Here is a 24,252-nt window from a genome sequence, read left to right as displayed (position 1 = left end):
GAAGTTGGTCAAGAGGGCCTTAAACAAGCTTTAACACCTGTCTTAAACAGGAAACTCTTCAAAAACAATGTAAAGGACGTTAGCTGTTCTGCACTGATAGTCCATGCAGGTTTCTTTTAGTTTATGATGACAGCACCATTTTTAGGTGCTGAGTTGTTTCTGTAAGCGGTAGTACTACAGTGTGTCTACAAATGAGTCTGTTAGGGCTTACAGGTATAAGAAAACAGCCAGTTAATGAATTCCCTACCTATTTACAACTTCTACATGCTATAATCTGGATTAATTCTAGGGCAGAGAGCACAAAAACTTTTCAGGTTGCTGGGAAAGTTGGTTTCTGTAAGGAAAGGGAAGGATTGCAGGTGGAGACTTGCTTCCTGAACAGTATGTCAAGCAGTGGAGAAGGCTGATAAGCTGCAAGAGCAGCTCATGACAGTTTGCCCCATCCAAGACTCTCGTTGTGATTCTTGTTTTCTTTCCCCTTGCCCCATTTGGAAACTTCTTAGTCACCTACTAGGAGAGGGGAAAAAAACTTGATGAAAATATTTAATAGGATGCAAAGGCCTGCCAAGTGCTTGCTTCATCTTACTTCATGGCTGGATTCATCTTGCTGCAGATAGACAGAAGCAGGAGTCCAGCTCTTGCCATACCAAGTAATCCAGACACTCTGGGGCAGTGTTATAAAGCAGAAATATCAGGCAAACCATACAAAAAGTAATAAATAATACCTATGTAAGCATTGGATTGTTTGCTGGTTTCAGCTTAGGAATAGTTAAATGACAAGATTATTCCCAAAAGGAGTGGGTGGTACAGTCTCTAGATAACATGGCCTGGGACCTCTCAGACAGCAATGGAATACTATAAAGTTCTCATTCTGCTGCAGTATTGTAATATTGCATCACACTTTGCTTCTGAGGGCTTAGTTATGATAATTCTTCTGCAGGAGAAACAAATTCCTTTAGATCTGCCACACTTCTTATTTAAGCTCTCATGAAATTCAAGTTTGTTTTCAAGCTCTTCTAAACTTAGATACAAAGATTATAAAATTGAGAGGAGTGCTCCTGCTCATTGGATGCTCTTTATAAACGTGTTACTAGGACCATCATCGTGAAAATACATATACCTATGCAAACTAAAATTCTACTGTAATTTGGTATCACTTGGATCACTGAAGTACAAGATACACAAAAAAAAAGAACTCAAGTACTTTGTTACATTTCCTTAAATATTGAATCAGTTAAATAATCTAAATCTTTCAGAGAATTAAATGTAAATGTTTGAATTGTCATAATGGCTGGAGAGTCATCTTGGGCTGACAGTGCATATGTATATCATCTTCAGTGTTTAATTGAAGCACCAATATGAATCAATAGGGAAATGTAGAGTTGTAAATCTAGAACTGAAGGTTCAATTGTGAACAAATTGCAATGCTGTGTTTGAAGATGTTCATGGGAATCATAATTCTTATCCTTTCTCTTGGAACAAGTTAAGGCCTCTATATCTAACACTTGATATTTATCCCTGTGGCTCCCCTGTGCCTCTGAATTAAAATTTTCTCTTGTTTGTGTTCTATTTATTGCAGAGGCGGGGTCTTAGGGAGAAGCTGATACTGTTACTTATTGTGCAAAGGCAGCAGTAGTATGATCCAAGAGTGCTGGCTCTTCATCCTGGCTTTGCAGTCATAATGCCCTTTCAATGCTATATGCTATGCAATTTACTAACCTTTCCAACCTCTATTTTAAAGATCTCAGGAGTACATTTTCAGTGTAAGGAGTCACAGTGACCTCTTACCACATGAGCTTTCCTTGCCGCCCAAGTACCCGGGCGAAGAATACTAGAATGCTGCTGTTTTCCCTATGGACCTGCTACCAAAACGTGATAGGAGACGTTTTGCGTTTGTTTTCATGTCTTCCTCCTCTTTCCCCTGCTCAAATCCAGGCGTTCCTGTTCCCTTCCTCTTCAGCCCTACTGCATTGCCTCTGCACCGCTGCCACCTGGTGGGAGATAAAAGGGAAAAAGGAGAGGAAAAAATGAGACAGACTTACTCTCTTTCAAAAGCAACTTCTGGTGGTACCGTAGTCTGCAACAACCAAAGCACTTGGTTGCCCGTTGGAAATAGTATCTTGAGCGTCTAGTTGGGTGTGACAGGAAAGAGCAAGTCTGATACAGACAACGTTTGAGACAAATTGATGAACTATATTGAGCATCTCTAAGGGCTTGTTTACAGAAGCATGTAACTTAGCTCATTTAGGCAGCGTTTTACAATCAGGGTAGTGCAGCAACAGTTAATGTTCATATGTTGCTTCTGATGATGAAAAAGTCTTAATAGAAGTAATTTCAAGAGAGTCTGTCACAATGCTCCATGCAGATTTTCCCCTTCAAAAATTACTTGCCGAATACAAGTTCTCTAGTGGAACTGGGCGATTGAATGCTTGTAGTAGGTATTTTTTGTTCTTGTGTAGTTTATTTTAGTGTTATGTTAGTACTATTTAATATGCCTACAATTAAATGATTCTCTAATTTGATATGATGAAAATTCTATGAGCAGCCCTAGCATATGTCCATTATTACTACAAACATCTGTAAAATAAAGCAAATCTTTGATCTTTGATTGTATGATTGGTTTTTCTTAACTCGGATACCTGAACCTTTTGTCCCAATTATTTACAGAAGTACTCAAATTTTGTAATATTTTAAAAAGAGGTTTTGTACTATTTAGTTTAATTGCCTACTGCTCCAACAGAGCTCCATCCCTCAGTGCTTATCACAGCTTCCGTCTTGGAAGCAAAACAAAATGCTTTGTTGAACAGAGGTTACTAAGGTGGGGCAAGCATAATGCTCTGAAACTGCAGAATGCCTTACCATTACTTGCTGTTGCTGGGCCCATCCCTTGTTAGCTGGGATCTGAGGGACTTTCCATCTCTTCTCTCCGTCATCCAGGAGCAGTGATCTTGCATTTTTCTGTACCAACTCCACCTTCCTATGCTTTGTGTACATGACAAAATCTGACGTGCACCATTCTGTATATGATTTAAGTTCTCCACGTCCCCGGTAATTTACCCTCAGGGTAAATAAGTTTATCTCTGAAGACTAGGGAATGTATTTAAAATGCATCAACAGTCACATCTCCTCAGACTTGTAGACCGTGCAGCTTAGTACTGAGAGTACTGGACATCTGGCAGATTTCTGCTGTGTTATTGGTGGCAGCTGCTCTGTTTGACTTGGAGGGGACAGTGACTTACACCATAATAGCCAGAATGCGCTGCTTTGGTTGTATAGTACAGTATCAGAATATTTAGGGGTTTTTTTTGCTAAGAACTTAGTTAAAATTAGAGTTTGTCTTCATATATACACAGTAAATGTCTCGGATCCTTTGCTTTGAATCTCATGCTCTTGTTAGACTCTACTATCGATAGTATTATGATGTTTCAGAAATGCAGAACAGATTACTTTTGTAATACTGTTAGTTGCAGACTAGAAAACACAGAAAGTTTTATCATATTTTAAGACTTCAAAAATGTTTTGTTCAGGTTGGTGTGACTTCCACAAATGGAGACTTGAAAGGATTTATAGATCAGAACCAGAGTCCAACAAAAGGTAAGAGAATCCTATTTGTATACACAGAAAAGAAGCATACATTAAGACTTACTTCTCTCTTACGTTTACTAAATTAGTATTACTGCTGATTTCACTGCATATGGTTGGTTCAGCTTTGGGAGACTCAGATTTTAAATGTTCAAAATGCATTTCATACGTTCACACTGGTAGATGTTTTATTACTGACATGCAAGTGTCAGCAACAAAGATTGGAAGATCTTCAGGTTTTCAGAGGGGAAAAGAGAGTGTAGTAAAAATAATTAGAAGATAAAATAAGCCCCCTTTTTTTTTTTTCTTTCCTTGATGATGAATAATGTGCTGAATTTCCTGATTTTCACCCCACCTTAAAGTTCCCAGACTCTGTTGTAGTCCAAATGGGAGAGAAGGTTAAGCATGACTTCACGGCTAGCGATATCTCATGGTACTTTTATAAGGGCTCCAGACAATTTACAATACTAATTATATTTTGTCCTATCCTGTTTCATCTTAGCATTTCTATATTAATCACTTTTGACTCTAAAACAGTGTGTTGGCAGTCAGGACAGCTGTAGGATTCCAGTAAAATGAAACTGCAACCCCTATCAATATTAGAAAACTCGAGGATTTACAATTCAGGAAATGCTTTGATCACCCTTTCTAAGTAAATACAGGTTTGCTGTTATCCACTGCAATAAACAAATGCATGTACTAGCTGGAAGAATGATTTTTGGCTCATCACGACAGTTAGGTGCCTCGGACTTCAGAGTCTGAAAAAATGAAAGAGTCTAAACAGAAAATGGCTAGAGCTACAGTATCTTCCTAGTTTTCTAAACTATGCAGAACATTACAGACTGGTTTTAGGTGCAGTCATAATTTGAGAATTAATTTATTGCACACCGGCGAGATAATTTCCCTTTGTGTTTCATTATTATGTGATTATTGTGTCATGATACTAGGGAAAGAGACTAAAATAAGTGCAACATTTTCAAATAATTTCTGTGAGACAAGCAATTGATTTGTTCAGCGAATAACTGAATTGAATAACTTTATAAAGTATAGGGCATTACTGTTAGTAGTAATATCTCAGTGATCCTTATCCCAGTCTTTATTAGATTTTGCTTCTGGGATGGTGGATGTATTATTTACCTACATTCTTCTGTATTTTCTAAAATGTTATGCTCTAATGATTTTTTTTTTTTCTTTTTAACCTTGAGGTATAATTAAAAGTCACTGACATCTCTGTTGAGATGTTCACACTGGCTTATTCTTCCTGGAGAATCAAGTATTCCAGAAAAGCTGGAAAATCTTGCATGCCAGCATCTAAGCTGTCTCTTACTTTAAATCTGAAGTATCCTTTACTTCTGGCATGTTCACTGTTGAACAAGAGGACAAGAGGAAATGGCCTCAAGTTGAGGCAAGGGAGATTTAGGTTAGATATTAGGAAAAATTTTTTTACTGAGAGGGTTGTCAAACATTGGAATGGGCTGCCCAGGGAAGCAGTTGAGTCACCATCCCTGGAGGTATTCAAAAAGCGAGTGGATAGGGTACTCCAGGGCATGGTTTAGGGGGCGTGGTTAATGGTTGGACTTGATGATCTTGAAGGTCTTTTCCAACTGAAATGATTCTATGATTCTATGAACTCTGGAAGTTAAGGAGGGGGGAAGAAACTCCAAACAGGCATTCAGATCCACTATCTCTTAACAGGGCTTTGTGAACTTCCTAGTGAATACAGTTTTTGTTGTTTTATCCATTATTTAACTCATTTGCTATAGTAAAAATAAAGGCAATTTATTGCTACATATCTGGGCCTGTTCATAATGTGTCTTCACAGTGTTCTTAGACTGAAGCATGATGGATTTATATGTTCAAGAGGAAAAGAGAGAGGCTATTTGCTCAGATAAGGATCTTCTTGAAAGCATCAGATTTCAAGTGCTAAAAATTTTTGTTTAGAAAAGTTGTGTTTAATGTTTTTTTTCTTTCCAAAAAGATAATTATTTGTGGTGTGTGTTTATTTGTTATTTGCCTCTAGCACAAACATACTAATTCAGTACCAATATTTACATTAAAGGAACACTTCAGATTCCAGTGCTGAGCCATGAACGCATAGAAAATTCCTTGCAAATTTGTTTTGTCTTCCTTTTTTTTTTTTTTTTTAATGAACTCTGATCTTTTATTATGCTATGAAATCTATTGTGTAATTCTGGTTTTACTGGGTTAATTCTGAAAAATGCTGGACTGTGCTAGGTAAACCCACTGCTTTGCCACTTTGCCTAGTAACAGTAGACTGCAGCCTGGATCTCTGAGGATGCGGTTTCAAACTGCAGGAGGATGTCTTGAAACACTTATCAAATCAGCTTTTGCTCTTTCTGTACTCATATAGCTGCAGTCTCATTCTGTAGCATTAGCACCACTAGAGAGAGTTATGTAGGGGAAACTTTCTGACTTTTTCACACTAAAAAAGTGTGATCAAAATAGCTAATCATTTGACTCTTGCGCTCTAAAATTACTTTCTCTGCTTTTCTTCCATTCACAGGCTTAACTTTCAAAATCTCTTTTCTCCCTGAGTTTTTCCCCTGAACCATCTGAAGCAGTTAGTCTGTTGCTGCTGTTCCAGTGTGTGTTAGATCAGGCTTCATTTATCTTTCCCACCATGACCTGTAGTGACCATGCACAATCTCTGGATATTTTCCAGGTTTATTTTGCTACAGGAGAAGTTAATGCTCACAGACTGCTTAGGTATTGCAATCTAATCTGTAAGTCTTACAGTACTGCTGTGTCACTTCTCCTGATTTTTAAATCTGAATTACTGTTCCTAAATAGGTCGACAGGTTGTTTGGTTTATTTGGGGTTTCAGTTTTCTTATTACTTGCTTGTTTCCTGTGCTTGTTAGTGAGTACTGCAGTCTTCTTGCTGTAGCCTATTTTGATTCAGGCTTTTTTAAATACTTTAAGTATTTATTTTTTTTTTTTATTCCTCGTATAGATGATGTCTGGGAAAAAGAAGCATTTCTAGTACCCGGTGTATCTAAATGCAATACAGATTTACTAAGGAATTTGATGTCTTAAATGTGATGATTGCAGAATCAAAGCACATACACCCAAATTTGTAACCCTCATAAAAAGACTTATTGCCTAATTCTGAAGGGAGCTAGATTTTTCTTTCTAGGTGTGCCTAGAAGAAATATCACGGTGCTCAGCAGAGCATTAAGTTGGAATGTTCACTTTGTTTAAGGAACAATTCCTGTTCCACAGAGAATTTACTTTCCTACGTTTGTTGCCTTTAACTCAGAGGCAACAGGCTCTTTTGGCTAAAGGATCTCTATTTGGAGCTTATTTCCTCTGCTTGAAATGAATACACATTGGATGGGAGAGGGAATGCCACATGCGGATGGCTCTTGACTAATGGCCGGGGTACTGGGCTAATGCCAGGGACCACTTGTTGCAAGGACAGTCATTGGGTAAAATATTTTAAGTAGTCCACACAGCACAGTCTGGTTATCTCCTTTCTGAAAGTCGTTTTCACTCCCGTTTTCACTTAGTCTTTGACATAGGTTCTTACTGTTACAGTCAAAATTGTTCAGCTATGGCAAGCTGGGCTGACTATGCTTCATTTCCTTATCTGAAAGTACCTGGCAGACTAGTGATTAAAATTACTCCTCTAGGAGACCTGCATTTTAATTCTCCCAGACAGAAAAAATTGGCCCTGGTTCTCATTCTTTAGTGAATGAATACTCTTGGGTTACTGAATGCAAAAGAGATGCTTCCTCTCATGTTTTGGAGAACAGAGATGATTGTTGCTGTCCTTATCCTTGGGGATAGATCTGTACATGTGTTACGTATTCTTCTAGTGTTTTATCATGGATTGTGCCCATTAGGAGAAACTCCCGATATGCTCCATGCTAACAAGACTGACACACTCCTGGGTGCAGGCAGAACTTTGGTGCCTAATAAAGTTAATTGACTACAACTAAGGTACTCCATTATTTAGGCAAAATCCTGGTTTAAGTGGCAAGATGTCTTTGTGAAGTTGGCCCATTCTGTTAAAGTTATTAAGTGTAATTACTCAAGTTAGTTCTTGAGCAGGTATAATTAGGTTTGTGAATGAGTTGGATAGTGACAGTTCAGTTGTGGTTTTGGGGTGATTGTTTCAAGCTGTGAATTAATTAAATCAGACATACTGTAGAGTTCATGTTGAAAAGTTGCCTATGTAACCCGGAGAATTTCAAATTTAATCTGTTTGGCAGACATTCCCCATCAATAAGTTGAACACTTCCAGTTTTGTAATGCTGTTCATATATATTATAGAAATGGAAAATCAGATCTTTTCCTGCCGATTCCAAGCAGCGGGCGCATCTGTATTACCACTTGGTCGCTTGTCCTGTAAAGCCACCTCGCCTGCCCTCTGTGCATCCACATGGATGTCTGCGGCTTTGAGGGCTCCATTCTAGGTTAAGGAGTAGTCCCGAGGCTACCCGACCTGCTGAGCGTTGGAGTTGCCTAGGTATGCAAAATCAGGGTTTGCAGTCAGGTGTTACTTGCAAAATCATTTTAGTAGTCAACGAAGCTGCTGCTTCTCAGCTGTAAATTCAGTGAGGTGTGGTGCCACCAGGTGAGGGCTCTAATTCAACACACCTGAAATGAGTTCATTTGTTACCCTCTGCGGTGACAGGTGAAGGGACCACGTCCTGAAGATTCCTTTCAACGAAACAAGGTATGCCGAGAACTCCACATTTGAAAGCAACTGCGGATTTAAAAGATCTCTGCTCGATCTGTGCAGCTCTGCAGAACAAGCCGGGGCGGCGGAGGCACGGCTGCCCACCCTGCGGGCCGCCCGCCAGGGAGGGCAGAACGGCACCGGCCGGGCGCTACAGCCCCTACTCCGGCAAAGCGCCCCGTCCTTAACGCAGAACAGCGCTGGCTGCCGAGGGTGCTGCCTCTTGGCGTCGCTCCCACGAGATGCTGACGTTTCTTGCCCCGAGACTCAGTAGCCCGAGCAAAACCTCTTTCCACCCCATCACCTTCCAGGCGCTGCTGCCTTGGCTGTGCTGCAGCGTGGGACCGGCTGCATTGAAAGCGTCCGTTTAGGTTTAGGAATATCGGCGTGAATGACCGTATTTACAGCTGCACGGGTGGACAAGGAGCGGCTTTGCCGAGGCGGCGGTGGGACCGTGCCGCAGGCTGTGCGGGCGCGCTCCGGCGCGGGCTCTCCTGGGGCGGCCCCGGGCCCTGCCGCGCCTCGGCTTGCTCGGCGCGCGATTTCTCCCGCCTGGCCGCGCCGCAGGATGCCCCCGGGTAACAAAGGCGCGCGGGCGGGGCCCGCCATCGCCTGCAGCCCGGCGGAGCGGGCCCGGCCGGGGTCCCCGGGCTCTGCCCGGTGTCCCCTGCTCTCTGGCTTGCCTAGTTTAAACTTAACACGCTGGCACTTCGGGGGGGGGGTCGGCGGTGCTGGCGCTTTGAAGAGGCGCGGCAGTGCGGGGCATCGCCCAGCGCCGCCGCCGCCGCCGCCACCAGAGGGGGGGAGGGAAGCGCAGAAGACGAGCTCCTGACTGAACCCGGGTAGCGGGAGCAGAGAGTCTTTACAGCGTTCCGGGAAGCATGCACTTGAAATGCCCAGACTGTGTGTGGTACGGCAGAGGGGTGTGCTGCCATCCCGGGGAGCTCCACAGGCTGGAGAAATTAATCGCGGGGGGGGGAACGGGCCCTGCAGCAGTACGGGCTGGGGCCGGCCGGCTGGACGGCAGCCCTGCAGAAAGGGGCCGGGGGTGCTGGCGGGCAGCAAGTTGACCGCGAGCCGGCAATGGGCCCTGGCCTCGAGGAAGGCTAACGGTCTCCTGGCACGGATGGGGAGAAGCGTTGTCAGCTGGTCCAGGGAGGCGACCCTTCCCCTCCGCTCAGCCCTGGTGAGGCCACCCCACCAGTTATGGGGCTCTCCAGTGAAAGAGAGACACGGATGTAGTGCAGAGAGTCCAGCCAAGGGCCATTAAGATCGTGAAGGGACTGGAACATCTCTCATATGAGGAAAGGCTGAGAGAGCTGGGACCGTAGTCTGGAGAAGAGAAGCCTTGGGGGAACTTAACAATGTATATAAATACCTGCAAGGAGGGTGCATAGAGGATGGAGCCAGGGTCTTTTCAGTGGTGCCCAGTGACAGGACCAGAGGCATGGGCACAGACTGAAACACAGGGGGTTTTCTCTGACCATCAGGAAGCACTTTTTTTACCGTGAGGGTGACTGACCACTGGCACAGGTTGCCCGGAGAAGTTGTGGAGTCTCCATCCTTGGAGATACTCAGAAGCTGTCTGGACATGGTCCTGGGTAGCCTGCTCTGGCTGACCCTGCTTGAGCAGGGGGGTTGGACAAGATGACCTCCAGAGGTCCCCCCCAACTGTTCTGTGATTCCATCTGCAGATTCTTGTAACTTTGCTTGTTAAATATATATTTTACCAAGAATAGTTAGTTTAGGTTGGGGGGGGGGGGATTAGATATGAGTTAATGTTTTTCATAAACTTGAGAAGTTGGGGTTTGATCAGAATTATTACAGTTACAACAGAAACAACAGCAAAGTCAGTAGAAATTATCAGGAAGGCTTGGTTTTGGGGAAAAAATTTCTTACCAGACTTTGAGCTGGAAAAATCCCAATGGGAATTTCTTTCCAAAAAAACCCAAGATGTATCCTGTAACAAGGTTGTTTCATTCAATACTCATAGCTGCTGGTAGGAACAAAGAAGTAATACATCTGATATAAATGGAAAAAAGTCTAGTAAGGATTAACTTGTATTTGGTAGGTTGCATTTTTAATTATAGTGTTTCCAAGGTATTGTTTTGGCATGTCTTTAGCTTATTTTAAAAGTACTTGACGTACATGACCTGCAAGTAAGGGATATTCCCAGAAGTAAATCAGATCAATTAAATACACAGAGAAGTCACCTGGAGCACAAGCTTAATTTTCAATAGGTTTGAAAATAAGAACCTGAAAATTTACAGAACTGTAAATTTGTAAGTGCCTGTAAAAAATTTTTTTAAAGTTATCTTTCACGGGGAATACTCTTGCACATAAAAAAATGAATTTATTTCACAGGTTAACAGTTCTATTTGCCTCCTAAACAAAATCTACTGGCTGACCCAGTGTGTCTGTATCCCAGTGAAGACACTGGGTACTGATCCACTTTTGTCTATGAACAGTGGGTTGACAGTTACTAGTTAATAGGGTGTGGAAGAAAGAAGCAATGGTTTTCAGCTGGTTGACTATGAGTGACATATTTGATTCTCATCTTAAAATGTATAATGTAGACTAACACAATAGTTTTGGTGAATCATACTGTCCTTAGTTAATACTTTTTTATTACTATATTCTTAAATTCTATGAATTTACATGGTGTTCTCTGTTTATTGCTGTGGAGGGAAAAGGGAGTCTAGACCCCTGTCTTGCAGCAGGCTCCATGAGGGAGGATCCCTTAATCAGATCAAATTGCTATCTCCATATGAACTTTGTTTCAATACATCTTTTTTTTTTATGCAGTACCTAATTTTTACCAAGTCCTGATAGGGCTGGTGTTCTAGAAACTTCTTAATGCACAGGATCGCCATATGCTTATGCTACTTTAAGGAAGCAGTAAGGCAAGTGTCTGTCTTTTTTTCTTTCTTTCTTTCTTTCTTTCTTTTAATTAACACATTTACTATTTTCTGCCTTTCCTTGTGATGTCTATCAGAGCAAGCAAAAGATTACATCTTCTCTGTCAAGAGTGCCAGTTAAGTTGGCTCCGGCCACCTCACAGCTGCTTTTAAACATTTTCCTTTGCTTAGTGCCAGCATAGCTGTGTAGGTGGCTGAGCAGTTCACTGGACCCGGGAACAGATTCAGCTGAAAAATACCCATTGTTCCCCCTTGCCAAAGGCAAAGAAGGCCAGTTTACTGCATAGCCGTAGCTGTGGCTGTGCTGGCTTGCAGGCAGGAATGAGCATTGGTGATGAGGTCTGCATAAACGAATTTTAGTGGCAGTGTTCTGAATATCTGACCAGGGCCTTAGAGGGGTCCAGCTCGAGGTCTGAAGAGTGCTGGCAGTTCATTGTGTGCTTGAAGAGATCTGCTAAAATGACCAAGACAACAGAACTGGTTATCAACAGGCCTACACTTGGTACTTTGAGATTCATACAACTGTTAACTCCTATGAATTTGTCTCAAATTGAACAGTAAAAGACTCAAAATGTAGTAGTCAGCATAAGCCTGAAGTACACCAAAATATTGTCTGCCCCATTTTCTTTTTTCTTTTCTACAGATCCCTTTGATTTCATATATTTCTAGATATGTATGTGCTCCTACAGACTATGGAATTTTTAAAGTTAGGTTTATAGCCTAGTATGTTGGTGCAGTAAACAAATGAACAAATGTACCAAGAAAATACACGCATACTAATAGCATGTTAAGAATTCAGTTCTTCTATGTGCTTTTATAATCCTGTATCGTGATGTTGGAGATCAGTTTATGTTTTACTGTAATAGAGGACCCTGATGACACATCGCATATGTTATTGCAAAATATGCTGCTGGACTTCCGATATTTCACAACTCTGAACTGGGGGGGTTTTGCCATTACCGTCAAGCCATAGGCTGTATTATATAAAATGGCTGTTCACTGATACACTTTAAAAAACGTAGACGTTTGTTTCAGAGCTCTGAATATGAAGTCCAGATTACCAACACTTCCCTGGTGTTTTGTCTAAAAATTCAAAGACTTTTTTTGTTGATGTATGCATTGTGTGTGACCCCAGCTGTGGTCTGTGCTTTCCATCAGCTATGGTTTCCTTCAAACTGGCTGTGACAGATTCTATAGGTTCTCTGGTTGACATTGTTTCTGATTATCTTTGCAACTAGGCTGGAGACCTAACAGATTTAGTTATACAGGAAAAAAATCACTAAAACCTCTTTAGCTTCATATTTGTGTAGGACTCCATGTTGTTTGTGTGAAGTTAAGCTATTTAGGATGCCACATAATGATTTAAAGTTAGTCGTGCAGGATGGTTAGTTAGTGTGTGCCTGTGAGCATACATGTACATAAACATGAATAACTTTGTTCTGTGACTGCTTGAAGCTGAAGAACATTAAATTTAATCTTTCTTTGTGTGTGCAAGTAAAAATATTTTGCAACTGCCAGGAAGAATAATAGTTAATGTAGTGATCATGTTTTTCTAAATATGAAAGAATAGCAATGCTGGTTTTTCTCCATGAGAAACAACAATAGTGGTGACTGAGGGATGGAAAAATAATTTATGTAGAAGCAAAGTGCTTTTGTTCTAAGAGAAACATACATATGTCCACTGACAGATTTTTATTTTGAATTTGCATCAGTGACGAGCATTCTCAGTTTGTGGTGGTTTTATATATATTGCAGTTAAAGCCTCCCTATGAGAGTTTTAAGTAGGTTTCTTTCCCATGTGCTTAGTTTTCCATAGGTAAAATGGGAATAATGACACTGACCTCCTTTGTGCTTTGAAAATACTGCCAAGAAACATTATATAAGAATTGAGTAGTATTATACAAATCATTCTAGTTTGATCCATCGCTGCTGACCTTTTTCATCCATGCAGTAAGATTACCGTGACTAGGAGGCTGATGGGTCTCATTGTGTTCAGCTTATCACTGTACACATTACTGTTTTTCAGTGGAACATAAATCAGTGTAATCTTTTTGTCCCCAAATGATGGGTGTTATTAAGACTTGGCATTTATTTGGAATTTGATAATGTTTAAAGCCTTTACAATTGCTATGTGATAAAGTATATATAATTAGTTTGGTGATACTTCTGCTTTAAGTTGAATACAGAAATCTGTTGACTATTTTTTAGAAGTCTGTTGAATATTTTTTAGATCATCTACAGTGTGACATCTACTTCCTCCTACTTTTTCTATGCTATTTTTTAAATAAGACTTGAAGAGATTGTCCCTGTTGATGCTTGCTGTTTTGTAGTACTACCTTGCCTTCAAAACTCTAGAAATTACCAGCACTTCAGCAAACAGAGGTTCACTAACCTTGAAAATTTGGTGTAAAATACAGCTAGTCATCTTAGCAAGCAAGTGCCTGCTTTCTGAGCTGGTTGTACTTGTGTCAGCAGTTTCCAGTTTGTGGTGATGTTTTTATTGGGCTGGGGACCAGTCCTGGCCAGCTCCAGGTCTTTCAGTGGCAGCTATGTCCCACGGACCTGGGCAGCTGCTGCTGCGTGAGGGCCACAGGCAGGATGGGATGTTCTTGGCAGTTGGATTTCTCTTTGTTTAGAGAAGAGTAGTGATGCTGGTGATACTGACTGCAAAATCTGTCAAATCTGTCTCTTCAGGTTGGGGTGCTGATGTGATCTATTTGGAAACACATTAACTTTTTGCAGCAACTAACTGCACCAACTATCATGTTTGCTGTGAAGAGAGATGGGAAGGTGGTGTTTCCACCATTAAGTATTTGGAGCAGTTGAGGTCACATGAGTATCTGGACTACGACACTTTTTGAAAAAAAGAAAACAGGAGGGAGGGAATATCTTATTCCTAAGTGATAAAACTTTTTGTTTACCATTTTTTCAACTGCTGACAAACACATAGAATGACCTTTTATTGTGAAAAATTTGTTTGCTCCTTCCTTCTGTTGATGGTGGATGAGAGAGACCTCACTCATCAAAAGAAATTGGTCCCTTTCCATCCTATCTGTGTTTAAAAGTCTACACATTTACATATTTGTATTTACCCATAAAGAAATTTCAAAGGAAGGGCAAGGGCAGGGAAACATTTCTTTGAAAACTTGATCAACTCTTAAGATCATTTTGACACTGCTGCTGCCAAATAGGGGATTTATGTAGGGATTAGAAGAGGAAGATCTTTCTTACTGATGGTAACTCTAGCCAAAAAGACTTTTAAACATATGTCATGTAAGCAACTGTCTTTTTAAAATCAAGATCAAGTAATTTGAACGACCCTCGTATTTACCAAAGTTGCCCTAATGGTGACTGTCTACATTTATCTAGGTAGCCTTGTAAATGAAGGCATGGTACAGTAGCTCTTAGTGTTTTTTCTAGGGCTGCTACAGTAAATCTGGTGGTTGTGTGTGGCTTTGGCCATGGGTATTGTATTTTTAAGCTGCAGTTTGTATGGTACAGTAAGTCTGACACATCTCAATCCTACATTGTGAAATGAGATGTTACAGTGCCTCTTGCAGGCCAGGAAGCATCACTGGAGACGACTCTGTGATGTAGCCCTATGGGAAGAGCACTGTAAGCCAAATGCTGGCATCTCAGAATTTTACTGCACTTTGCCAGGTGACCAGCACACAGAATTTTACTGCACTTTGCCTGTGTGTTGCCAGCACAGGACAAAGTAATTTATTTCTTTTCCCTGGTAAGAAAAGGAACAAGGAGAAATAGCATGAGAGCTGATCTTGGAGAAAAGGGAGTCAAAAGTTTCAGCTGCAGCAGCAAAGAGCAAAATTTCTACAGCAGTACTGGGAAGTGACAGGCATGTCACTGATGACAGCAGCCTACAATGAGAGGGGAGACTAGGTTTTGATGAGAGTGTGCTTAGCAAATCCTAGGCAAAGTCCTGTAGCAAAAGTAAAATTGACAAGTACCTGGCCAGTTTAAAGAACTATTTTGAGCTCAAAATGGGAACACGGTGTGTGTAAATCATGAATTACTGTTGCCTTGTGCACTCTGGGACTACCTGACGAAAGGCAATTCATAACAGAGCAAGGATTTACAGTGGGGGGCGTTTGCAAGAGTGTGGTTTTTATAAGTTTTTTTTCCTAGGTGAGTTAGGTGACTGAATAAGTTACTCAATTTATCGAATAAAGAAGCAGCAAGCTTCTTTTGATCATCTCAGATACAGATCTGCCTTTTGGAAAATTAATACTCAGTAGTAGTGTTACTCCAGATGCCAAAGGAATTTACACAGAACATTAGAACATGCTTGTCTCAAATTGTAAATACTTCTCATATCTCTGTTCATTTTTTTATAAAGGTGAGACTTAGCATATGTCTACATCTTTTCTGCTTCTGTGCTGTAGCTACAGAAGATCCTTTTTTAAGTATTCTTTTTCTCTCAACTGTGTTGCTTCTACTTTGTATTACAGAGAAGTTACACCATTGAATTATGATTTTTTCCAGTTACCTCATGTCAGAACATGGGTGTACTAAAAAAAAACCAAACAAAGACAGACCATGGTTCAGGACCAAATGAGAAGAGAAAAGTGGCCAGTGGAGGAGAACAAGTTATGAGAAAAGACCAGGGAGCAGAGATGTCAAAACACCAATGAGTCAGCTTGGGACCATCTGGGTGAAGCTGAATGTTGGCCAGCTCCTGTGGAAGGAGGGGAGGGCAGGGCAGGGCAGTGGTGAGGGCTGGTGTCTGCGCTGTTCTGAAGGAACCTGTCACCTCAGATGACTTGAGTTTCTGTCTGCTAGTGCCAGAGAGCGTAAGTAGCTCTTCAAGAGCCAATCCTTGTCCTTACAGCTCATGACCTCAGGTAGAGCTAAGCTAACTCTGGATTACGAGGCAGTGGCAGCTCTTCCTCATATTTGATTCTGCCTCCAGACCCACCACTGTCATTCCCCATTTTGAATAAGGCTGTGCATAAGAATGGAGGGGAGGTATTTGATTGATTCCCAGCTCTCTTGCTTTGAAACTGTTGTAGAGACAGGAGCTGCTGCTGCCACAATGTCCATAGATAAGTGTGCTCACTGCTTTGAGTGGCTTGTGTACAACAGTTTGAACAGTTGTGGGCTAGTGGTAGTGCTGCATGACAGTTTTGATTAAGACATTAAGTCTGAATAATCAAGATTACATGATACAATTTGGAATAGAGGAGGAGCAGCAGCATTTTGAGGCTGTCAGCATAGAGCTGCGCTTCTCTGTGTGAAAACAGGATGAGTTAGAGCCGTAAGCAGTCCGGGATCACAAAGATGATATCTTGGGATGAGAACATGCTGAGTTAGAGATGACATGGTTGGCTTTATCTTGACGTCCAGCTCCCTGTTCTGTTACTTTAGGTAAGTTGTAAAGGTGTCATTTACTCCATATCTGTACAGTGATAGGCTGTGATAGGCTTACTTCACAGATGTTTATAGAATACTTCAGTATAGTCAGATGAGGAATGGTTAAGGCTATGAAGATATGGATACATATTTTGTATGCATGCTTATGATTATAAATAGGATTTGTATGGCGACTTCTTTCTAGAAGTATATTCATTAATTTTAACTTTTAATGCTGAGGTATGGCAGGCTGTGTGCTCTTTGTCTTAGGCAAGAAGAAATTGTTTCTGGAAATAAAATACTAACATGTAATTATAAAGGTAAAATAGTGAAGGTGTAGTTTTGTGAGGTGTCCTTGTGACATCTGCTAAAAGGTCTGGAGGCTGTTACATGAGGGTGTATTTGCAGTGTACGAGACAAAAAAGCTAACCCAATTCCAACGTGTTAAAACGATGTGAGAATTTGCCGGTGTTATTCATAGGTTACTAAGGAAGTAATTTAAAACTCTTTTTACTGCTCTTTTTAGGTAATATTTCAATAATCACATTACCAGTTTCCAGCACCAACTCCCCAACTAAGATTTTGCCAAAAACCTTAGGACCAATCAATGTGAATGTTGGACCCCAAATGGTAAGTTTTGCAACTCCGGTAATGCTAACTTGTGTAACTAGCTGTGTGACTTCCTGTTGATGTAATAAGGAAACACGAAAAACAAAGATGTGAACAGTGCTAGGAACTTGCAGCTTCCTGCCTCGGCTGCAAAGGCTGCTCAGGTGCCCCACCTGGATGGAAAGGTGATGATGTGTGGGTACAGCAAGCTTGCCGTGCCAGAATTGCCACTCCCAACAACGATCTTGTATGTGACTTTAGGGGATACCTGTCTTCCTGGCATTGAATGGAAATTGAAACAACTTTACCAGTTGACATTTTAACTATTACTCAAAAGTATATTAAGAAAAAAATCTCATTAAGAACATTATTGACACTCTTTGAATATTTTGAGTTGTGTTCTCACCAGTAAATCTCCAGCATTGCCAGAATAAATGTCTTGGATGTGTCACTAGCGTTTTAACTTGTTAAAACTGCTCTTCTTAAAACTGTCTTTTCCTGTCAATAATAACTGTATATCAACATATATTGCTGTTTCAGGGATTCTGGATCTGTTTTGAGAAAAATTTTTGGGTTTCTGGTGGCCAGAGAACTAAATAGGCAATACAGTGAACTGTTTCTAGTAACCTGATGCCTACTTGCCAAGCACTTAGCCTAAGTACAAGAACCATTTGATGTGTTTTATAGATAATGGTGTTGGGTCTTTTTCACATCAGCAGTTATTACTGTTCTTCAATGGCTGTTAGCCCAGCTGGACAGATGGGCACAAGCATTACAGCCAGCCCCCCCCCCCCCCAGCTGCATTCCCCCCTGTGCAGAGCTCTCCATCTGAAGTACTAGCCACATGCTGCCCACCAGAGAACAGTGTTCCTCAGTGCATTGGTACTGATGCAAGTATTGCTGGAGCATGTGCCCTGTAGCATTTCACTGGAATAGTTCTACTACAAAAGATGTATTTTGTGAGTGCAGTAAATAATAGCCAAGAACAGGGGAGAGCAGTCAGTTAATGCAGTTCCTACTCTTAGGAGTGGCTGCTCAAGGCCCTGCTTTTGGTTTAAATGAACCCCAGTTACAGTTTAGGTTCTATAGCAGGTAGAAGTTGCAAAAGCTACTGCGTGGTGCGAGACACACATTTTATTTCATTTATTTTTATTCGTATTTTTAAATTATTTAATTTTTAAAATTATTTTATTCTGCTGCTTTGCAAGGATAGATCTATATTAAGAAAACATTTTCTTATTAAATAGCCATTAACACAGGCCTCCTAAGACATCCAGTGTTCGGCTGTGTTGTGTGCCAGACCATTCAAAAGAGAATGTTCACAAGTTCTTAACAGTGGGAATGTTAGCACTCCTGTGGCATCTCACCTGTGTTAGCAACATCCTGCTGCCACGAGGGGTTTTTAGTTTATTTAACCGCTGTAGGTTACAGCCCTTGGGGCTGCTCCAGGTCCTTCAAACCAGCACACTGCCCCCAGGGTCAGGGGAGTGGGCTGTTGGCTGAATGGTGACTGTTGGTCTGAATCCCTTGGGGTACAGCTGTGCATATGGTGAAATCAGCACAATTTGCAGGCTGGATTCTTGTGTACGGGTGTGTGTTACAGTTTCTTTACATTCAGTCTGTAGGTATAAGTTTAACAGCATTTAAGTATTATTGATAAAATGTTAGTGCTTAATTACAGGGATTTAACGCCCTACAGATGGTCTATTTGCTAAATTAGGGTGAGGTTCTCTTTTTCTGTTTTATGCTATCTGGTATCTGAAGTTATATGACTACTTCAGGCACGCTGGAAATATGTTTGCTGTTAAGATGCAATTAGTACTCTGAAAATACAGTGTAGCATTTTCTGTGAAAGCAAACATTCAATAGTAAATTTAAAAGTGACACTGAAACAACACTGATTTGTATATGACATCTGTGTCCCTGCATCCAAGAACTTACAGCTTTAACAGTAAGCTGTAGACAGGTGGATTTTTGGTGCTTGTGCAACTACTGCCTCTAAGTGCCCATCAAACACGGCGTGGTGGCCGTGGGGAAGGGGCTCTCGGGAGAGTGTGCTGCTGGTGTCTGTCTCCACAAGATGGCACCAAGGGATAGAAAGATATGGGACAGGTCGGTCTTGGAAACACCTGGAAGTGATTTTGCCCCCTCAGTTTATTATGAGGTGGTCACAAGAAAATTATGAGGTGATCGAACATAAAATACTCTTTATGACACATTTAGTCTGTGATTTACAAGACATCAACAGAGCAACGTGAAACCTCAGAGAGGGTGGAATGTGGTGAAACGCATTTCAGTATGCAAAATATTTAAAATCTTTTCTCTATGGCATGTGTCTGCCATATGCTGGCAGAACCATATGCTTACTGCAAATAAATGTTATTTATAGTGTTGCAAGAAATTGGTATAAAAAGTTACTGGATTGGATTGATGTTTAATTGAAATAATGCATTACTGATTCTCACTTACATACTGGTGTTACCCCAGTGCTGAACTTAAGCAAGCTTTTAAAAATTAATCATTCTATCACAAAATGTTTCTGACTTCAAGCCAATGTAGCAGTAAGTTGATACCTTTCCTGTGCCTGCATGCAATGTGTAAAGCAGCCAGCCAGGGATCTTTTGTTCTCCAGTATCAACCAGTAAATACCTAACTTGTACCTGTGTTTTGGTTTTCCTAAATTTCTGTTTTCACTTGTTTCTGTCAAGCTATCCACTCGCAAAAATAAATAAATGTATGTCTTTGAGATAAAAAATAACATACATGCAATCACGGCGTGGTGTCAAGAGGGACGTGAAGTAATGCTCAGTGAGCTAAGGAAATGGGAAATTCTTCAGATACTGTTTTTTTCTACTTGTTTAAACCATATAGATGGATACCAAACAAAGTTATCTGCCGTATACTTAACATGGGTGTTGGGTACGTTAAGTAGTAAAGGAAACTACAAAGTTTAATACAGTAGATACTCAAAACATCACCAACAAATGGAGTAAAGTAAAATACAGTTTAAAAAAGCAAAATAAGATATATGAGTAAAAAGCATTGTCCATGAAGCTTTGGTATGAATCTTACCATACTGGAATCAAAATAATTTAAAATGTGTTTTATTTTAAAGACTAACTAATTAACACTGTTTCATTTTTAAATACAATCTAAATTCTTCTGATGACCTACTTTAAAGAATGAACTTAGATGTGATTTCAAAGTTGAGACCAAGTGTCTTAGTGTTAACAACTGTTGTACATACAATTTCACCATGTTTGAACAAATTTAAATTCTATCTATACTGTACAGACTTTACATTTAATACCATAGGTACAATGTTGTATTATTAGCTTGCTAGAATGTCTTGAGATCTTGTGAATGCTAGAAACTGCAGGGAATACTTTGCCTGCAGCTCAGATTGTCTTTGGTACCAAAGACAGATGATTGCAAGAGACAAATCCATTGGAAAGGAGGCTTTATTGATTACAGTGATCAAGAAATTGCCTAGACGTACTCTCAAAGAAACAACTAGTATATAGGTACAGGTCTATCTGCCATACCTAGTAATTATTTCTATTTGTCTAGATCTTGTCCATAGGAATTATACAGTAATATGGTACAATTAGTAGAAAACTTAGCAGCATTGTAATTACTTTCATGTATGAAGGTCTTCTGATGACATCTGTTCTGTATATTTTGACTGCAGCTTGCATCTGATACAGAATTATTATTTTTTTTCTTGGTACCATGCTTAGTATGGATTTTGGGCTGTGGTAGCCTCTGTTTTCTTAAGAGATCCGTGGTTTTTATTTCTAATTTCCGTAGATCATAAGCACATCACAAAGACTGACCAATTCAGGGAGTGTTCTGATTGGGAGTCCATATAACCCAGCTCCAACAATGGTCACCCAGACACACATAACGGAAGCTTCTGGCTGGGTCCCAGGGTAAGATTTTTGTTTTATTTAAAGATGTTTGAGGATCTGTTCTGATGTTTTCCTTTATTTATACTGATGTTTCTGTATGTTGGCTTATGGCTTCTAGTTCTTGCACAACTAAAAGGAGTATGCTCTTTAGCCTATTACGCACTTTCGATGTCTGGAGCATGTGAATGCAGAATTACAAGCACCAGTCGCTTCACTGTCTGTTTCTTTGTGAAAATGGAAAGTCACAAATTTTTGAGTCCTGTTAAAAGAAGCCTTTATTTTTTTCATAAGTTCATGGGATATCCAGGTAGCTTTTCTGTTGAGCATATCAGCAGGTGCCAACAGGAGGAGAGACTGTCAAAAACACTTCAAGAGGCGTTTCAGAATAAAGCTCTTAATGAAAAATTTTGAATGTAATCAATGTTGTATTTTTATTACTATTTTACAGTAGAAACAGGTTTTCATGGGGTTCTGAGGTACTCCAAAGTAACATGTCTTCATCTCGTCTAAGGAAATCTGGTCTTTACAGTATTTAATGATTTTTTTTTTTTTTAATTTTTTTTTTTAATCCCCATACTGCTGAATTTATCTGTCTCAAGACAGATGTAGTGCTTTGCCTCTGAAAATTAAAAAGTAATTTATTTCTATATCTGGGTTAATTTTTTCTAAACAGGTGATGAAAGTCAGTAGTACCTTTCCAGCTTTAGAGGTGGGAAAATGGAGCATCTAGGACATGGCAGAAATGACAGTATAGTGTTTGTTTGTGCCTTGACTTTCTTCTTTCTATGCTGTAAGCAAGGACTGTCAGAGGCTTGCACTTCCCAGTCGCTATATTCCTACCATAGAGTCAATAAACTGCATGCCCAGCTGAGCAGTTTTTAAGCTTGATTTTTTTTCGGAGTATCTGTTTATCTCCTCAAAATACCTTTTGAATCCACTTAGTTCTGATTTGAAAAAGGAGTTGTCAAAGATTACTTTGTTTCTGCAAATTTTGTGAAACGTGGAGGCCAGGCTGAAGTTCTTTCAGTACCCAGAGGAGGGAAAAGCTATAGTGTCTGTTCACAGCTTGCTAAACCAAAGAATCAATGCCCATTAGCTTTCTTAAGCTTCATCCAAACGCAATTGATGGAGATTCCCAGAGAGAAGCACCATCCTTCTGTTTGTATACAGTCAAAATCTAGACACAGTATTTCTACTGAGCCCAACTATTGTTTTGCCGATAAAAAGGAGCAAGATGTTCTCCAGACTGACCAATCAATATTGATCCCTGCAGAAGTCCATACAATAGGTCATATTTCCCTCTGAAGAACAGAGGTGAGGAAGGGTCTGTGGTATTGCGGAACCTAAGCAGTGAGCCCTTGCTGAAGATGGTTCCAGAGGATTGCAAGTCCAGACTCCTTGCTTTACCTGTTGTTTACTCCTCTTCACAGGTTTCAAATTGTTTCCAAAATCAAATGAGACAAGAGCATATTCATTCTCAGGGCTCCATACAACCTCTGGCAGCCTGCCTTACAGACCAGGGGACAGCTCTCCATTCCCTGCCGTTCCAGCCCCCTGCCCCAGCTCTGCTGTACTCGGACCCCCAGTTGCACAGCGTGAGCGGTTAAGCACCATGGACAGGGGTTGCCAAAGACAAAAATCCTGCTGTTGCTGCCGAGGAAGACGTCTCCTGATGGGTTCTAGATCGCACAACCAAATACACGCAGGCTTTCATGGCACATACCTTCAAGTCCATCATTTTTGTTCAGCTCCCTTCATAACGTTGTCAGGTTTCTAGCTGCCTAAGTATCTGCTGTGAGACCTGGTTTTGAACCTGCAGGGTTAACAATGTGAAGTAATTTACCGATAGTTCTTGAGCAATGTGCATTGTATCAGCTGCAAGAACAAAAGACAAGTTTGGAATACAACTTCTGCAGTCTGCTTGCCGTAGCTAATAAACAGTATGATAAGGAAACCAGCGATGATTGGCAACTGCTACTCCTATGCAAAATTCATGTCAGCTACTTCTTCAGAGTATCTCTCTTCAGCTCTGTATGCATCAGCTATAACGTGAACGTGTTTAGTGTTTTACCTTGTTTTTTGTTTAAAGGTACCAAAACATTCAATGTCCTGAAAATATAGGATGTGCTGTTTAAAGGCATTTTTCTTCCACATGGAGGAATTTTAAATAGGAAGGTTCAAAGGAGCCCAGCTTCTCCTTTTTGATGGGATTTGGTTATGTAGCTCATGTCAGTACTTCCTATAGTTCCAAATGAAGTGAATTCCCTAAAATCATATGGGCAAAGCATGGTAAAATTGGGAACAGAACTTGCCTGGCACTGAGCTCAGACCACCTCCAAAGTCCTAGCCACCTTCTCTCAAATTCTGTCAAGCTGTGTGTGTGCCATTTTCCCCTTTCAGTATACAGATAACAGCAAACATCAGTACCCAGCTAGGCCGCAAATACATTGATTTTGTTGGTCTAAGTATATAATGTTATTTTCATCTAAGTTTGAATTGTCTTTTCTTAGGGACAGAAAGCGGACTCGAGAATTCATAGAATCAGATTTTTCAGAAAGGTGAGTATTACTGAACATGTATTTTATGTATACAGTCATACCTGGTTTACTTCTTTGGATCTGCCCTTCAGAGAGATGGGTGTCCAGTTCCCACTTTAAGCAGTTGTGGTGGGTTAACCCTGGCTGGATGCCAGGTGCCCACCAGAGCCATTCTATCACTCCCCCTCCTCCTCAGCTGGACAGGGGAGGGAAAATATAACAAAGAGCTTGTGGGTCGAGATAAGGACAGGAGATCTCTCTCACCGATTACCGTCACGGGCAAAACAGACTCAGCTTGGGGAAAATTAACTCGATTTGTTACAAATCAACTGGAGTAGGGTAATGAGAAATAAAACCAAATCTCAGAACACCTTCCCTCCACCTCTCCCTTCTTCCTGGGCACAACTTCACTCCCGAATTCTCTACCAATCCCCCAGCAGCACAGGGGGACGGGGAATGGGGTTTACGGTCAGTTCATCACACGTTATTTTCTGCTGCTTCATCCTCCTCAGGGGGAGGACTCATCACACTCTTCCCCTGCTCCAGCGTGGGGTCCCTCCCATGGGAGACAGTCCTCCACGAACTTCTCCAACGTGGGTCCTTCCCACGGGCTGCAGTTCT

The 24,252-nt window shown here is 40.8% G+C and overlaps 1 protein-coding gene across 9 annotated transcripts in view; it reads left to right on the top strand.

The window, feature by feature from the left end:
- The window catches only part of TFDP2 (transcription factor Dp-2), a 58,374-nt gene that overhangs the window by 15,390 nt on the left and 18,732 nt on the right, over positions 1 to 24,252 (top strand). For 4 of the 9 annotated variants that reach the window (XM_052802757.1, XM_052802755.1, XM_052802754.1 and 1 more), the window contains exons 3-6: positions 3,528 to 3,594; positions 17,101 to 17,204; positions 20,994 to 21,115; positions 23,605 to 23,652. In XM_052802757.1, the coding sequence (XP_052658717.1) occupies positions 3,528 to 3,594; positions 17,101 to 17,204; positions 20,994 to 21,115; positions 23,605 to 23,652 (341 nt within the window). The other 5 variants (XM_052802761.1, XM_052802762.1, XM_052802760.1 and 2 more) reach the window with 5 other exon arrangements.

The sequence above is a fragment of the Harpia harpyja genome, chromosome 12 (assembly GCF_026419915.1).
Source record: "Harpia harpyja isolate bHarHar1 chromosome 12, bHarHar1 primary haplotype, whole genome shotgun sequence".
Classification (NCBI taxonomy): domain Eukaryota; kingdom Metazoa; phylum Chordata; class Aves; order Accipitriformes; family Accipitridae; genus Harpia; species Harpia harpyja.
This window is presented reverse-complemented; position numbering and strand designations above follow the sequence as displayed.